Raw genomic sequence first — 4,275 nt, forward strand, 5'->3', positions numbered from 1 at the left:
AACGTTCATCATATAGGCCGAACACTATACAAAATAATCCTAGACATAAAGTCTGGCTACAGTTGAATCCACTCTGCCAGACTTCTTCAGATATTAATGTTTATCCTAACAGAAGTAGGCTAATTAGGCTACATGTCTGCTGCGTTTTCTATTGCGTCTGAAGTTATATAGGCTAAACGTAGGCCTTCATATATGGTCACTTGTGTATTACTCAGTAGGCTCGTCTAACTTTTAACCACCTCAGCCAACTTGTCACGGTTCTGTGAATTAACACAAACTTAGTCCTTCCTGGCCTGGCCCCGCTGGTAGCCTGCCCCAGACTGAATGCAGCCTTTTTAAGTGACGGAGGGGCTGTAATTTGAGAGTCAGCAGAGAGGTATTATTAACCAAAAACCCGGAGCGCGGCACTTGAGACATCCAGATGTTGCGTTTGAGGCACCAAGTGAAGTCGGGTGAAGGCTACAACCGTTTTCCACGCTGAAACAAACTTTCATACATCACTTTCCTGCTCTTCGACAGTGATGGGAGCTGGCAGGCTCGATTAAAGGAAGACAAGTGAGGCTGTTAAAGACATTTTTCAAGCCTTGTTTTTTTTTTTTATCACCCGGGTGGATAAAGTGCGTCTGTTTAATATCGGGAGTATTGAGGAGAAGTAAAAGCTACAACAAAGCCTGAACTAACTGCGCAGTTTGGACGTCAAAAACCTGACTGACATGTTTGTGTTTCTACGCCGGGTTGGAATTAAATAGTTCTCCAGGTTGACACTTTTTGATACAGACTTCTGTGATATTTCTTATTTCTTGGCGCATCATGGCTTTTATTCACTTGCTCCTGTGCGCCGGGATGTTATCACTGCCGATGTGTGGAGCGTTTTTCAACGGACCATTACAACCGGAGATGTCCAATGGCACTTTTCATCATTATTTCGTGCCGGACGGCGACTACGAGGAAAACGACGACCCGGAGAAGTGCCAAATGCTTTTTAAAATGACCGATGAAAGAAAGTGCGGACTCCCTGAGGACCAGGACGCTGTCATACGGGATGATTTCACTATCATCAAGAGGCAGATTGAGGACTCGGCCAGGGTGCTGGAGGGCATCGGGAAAAGCATCTCGTACGACCTGGACGGAGAGGACAGCTACGGGAAATATCTGCGGAGGGAGACGGCGCAGATAAGTGAGGCGTTTACAAACTCGGAGAAGTCTCTGCTGGAGCTCGAGGTGAAATTCAAGCAGAGCCAGGAGAGTGAGCTGAAAGAGGAGCACCGGCTCAACGACGACTTTCTCAACATGATAGTGCACACGCGGGACGTCCTGAAAGACACCTTGGACATTTCTCTGGGACTCAAGGACAAGCACGAGCTCCTGTCTTTGATCATCCGCAGCCACGGCACGAGACTGAGTAGACTGAAGAACGAATACATGAAATACTGAATGAGAATCGGACCCTGAACGTCTCATTATAGTATTTTTTATTACCTTTTTTTTTTTTTTTTTACTTTCATATGATGGAGTGTGACCATGAGGCAGAGGCAGGTGTGAAGAATGATAGCAATCATATCAGGGATTTAAAAAAACAAAAAAAAACAAAGCTTAACCTTGCACCTAAAGTACAAAGACAATCATATTTCCTCCTTTAACTCCAGAGCAGCAACTTAAGGTTCTGGACCCATCCAGTGGGTCCAAATATTAGATCTGGGGTCACAAGATAGGACAGAATTTATTATTTTCCAGCAATTCTTTTTTTCTCTCACTTTTCTGTCTCACTCTCACCTTTGCTTTTTTTCTCATCCAGGAAACTTGCAGGTCACACAAAACATTGAAAATCACAGCTGTAGAGATAATGTTGTGTTTGGCTGTATTATCTTTGACCTATAGGCCAATTAGATGACAAAACTGCAATTTTTCCAATGTAAACATGGTGCCAATACTTCCTATTGATAACTTGCTTTTATGGTCATATAAGGGCGCCATGTGTCAAAATCCAAGAAAATTTAAATATAAACATAAGAAAAACTAAAACGGCACCATTCACATCCATTGCTGTCTTTGCATATATATCGTAGATAGGTTACGTAACACCCTCGAAATATAAAAAGATGACTATGCTGAATGCTTATAGTAAATTACTTTATCAAGGTCTTTTTTTTACACTAATCTTACTCCAAAAATCTGGCTCTTTATTTAATATTACCCATTTTGAACATCCTCTCTTATAGCATCTGCAGTTTTCTACGACCACATGATGATGAAATATCTGGAGAAAAAAAAAAACATGGAGATATTGTAAATGGATAAAAGAACCAGAGAGGAATGCAGACTTTATTTCTGAAAAGAAAAATAAATTCCAGCAAACCTAACTCACTAAATCAAATCAAAGTACCTCATCATATCAACAGAAAGGGCCATATAAAAATCCAATATTGCCATAAAATGGCCGTGTTCAATGATTTGTGATGCACCTTCAGATATTAAAGAGATAACAACCACAGTATAAGAGGTATAAAAAAAATCTATAGACAATCATCTGAGGGTCAAAACTGTCACTCAGAGCGACCACTGTATTATTACTAGAGTATGACATACAATGAAAGCACACCAATGGTGCCTGTCACTATATTTAAATGTGTTAATCCAAAGTACAGTAATCATTTTTTAGTGAAAGTATTGCCTTAATGTAAGTTAAACATTAATGATTCAGTGGCCAATCAATAGGCTACACTACACTGCCTCTTTTATATGGTCCTTTGTGGTTAGTGCATTGAATCACCTGTCAGCAGTCACAGGTTTATGTGGCTTTGTGTGTCTGTGTGCGTGTGTATGTTTAAAACAACGGCTTCAAAGATGAGTCAGCCAATTAAAAGTGAGAACAGTTTACTGTCGTCAGATGAAGGGTTTTTCCAAACTTCATTCAGTCCTAAGTAAGCAGTGAGGAGAGAGTCTTGGAGATTATTTTGGCATTTTCACTTGAGAAATAAATTATTTTTCAACACTTTGGACAGACTCTGTGTCAGCGTCCATATTTACTGGTGAATGATGTACTTTTGGTTTCATTTAGACTGGAAAAGTTGAATAAACGAGTTTTGGAAAACCCTTCATAGAAGCATAGGAGCTGACATAATGGACCTCATGTAGCTTTGTTTAAATCTCCCAACATGAGTTTCTATTATTGTCGCTCTTCTCTGACCATCCACATGAATGTTTCGACAAATATCAAATAATGTTTACATATGGACATCTATCAGTTGTATTATCTTGCTTTATAGGCTTGCAGACTTTGCACAATTCTTCACTGGTTCTGGTGCTAAAGGTTGTGACATGGTTTAACATGCAAGGCCTTTACTGTGCAGCTTATGCAGAGGCGGTATAATCTTGTAAAATGTACAGTGTATTATCAGAAATAAGTAAATACTGTGAGTGCTTATATCTTTATTACAGAACACATTGATATGTATGCGTTGTTTGTATAAAGCTTTGAAATAGAGCAGCATTTATCTATTCGTGTCTACCTTCGGAATACAGTATTTGGTGATAATAATTTGACAGATAAGACTGCAGGCAGCACTCGTGGACTTCAATGTCAAACAGAAATATGTGTGAAAATATTATCAGATTGTGTTGTGTCTTCTCAAATAAAGAAGTTGTGTATAAAGTTCTGTGTTGCTGCAAAGGCACAATTCTTAATTCAATAAATGTTACAAATTTGTGTAAAATCCTTAGAAAAAACACAGTGATTTGTTTAAGAATTTGCAAGTTCTATACAATCATTTAATTTTCCACTTTTACTGGTACTTATAAGTAGTGAACGTCGTAAAATAGTCCCTTTTTGTTGCTTGGAATCCCTATGGTGCTGCATCCAGGAGATCCTTGGTTTTTGCACAGCAGTAGCATCACAACCAGGCCTGCATACTGTACTGCCACGTGCTTTCAAATTACAAAGTTCCCCTCTGTGTTTGCTTTACAAGGTTTTGAGGTCTGCTGTGAATTATACACACAGTCCCCCCCTGTGGGTGCTTTGAATTAAGGAAGAAGCTGCTTGTTGGTAGTTACTGGGACCAGAGAGTTATAAGGAAGTTGTGTCGATGGGTTTGTGGTTTGGTGGGAGTCACAAACTGCTTGTTTTTTCCTGTGTTCTGCTCCAAACTGCGGAAACAACATTTTATTTGGTTAGCCTTTTAAAGTCTTCAAAAAATTCGGAGGCTTTTAGGCGATTGCGGAAAAAAAAGGCAAAAGTATCCATAGCTCCCTTCTGAATTGAAAAGTGCCAACTGATGT

General features: G+C 39.6%; 1 protein-coding gene across 1 annotated transcript; it reads left to right on the forward strand.

The window, feature by feature from the left end:
- The first annotated feature begins 338 nt into the window (after positions 1-338).
- Positions 339-3,653, forward strand: fibinb (fin bud initiation factor b). The gene has a single exon (XM_020643215.3). It carries the CDS (start codon positions 811-813, stop codon positions 1,432-1,434), a length of 624 nt encoding a protein of 207 aa, XP_020498871.1. The 5' UTR covers positions 339-810; the 3' UTR covers positions 1,435-3,653.
- The last annotated feature ends 622 nt before the right edge of the window (positions 3,654-4,275 follow it).

Source organism: Labrus bergylta, chromosome 3, assembly GCF_963930695.1.
Source record: "Labrus bergylta chromosome 3, fLabBer1.1, whole genome shotgun sequence".
NCBI lineage: Eukaryota > Metazoa > Chordata > Actinopteri > Labriformes > Labridae > Labrus > Labrus bergylta.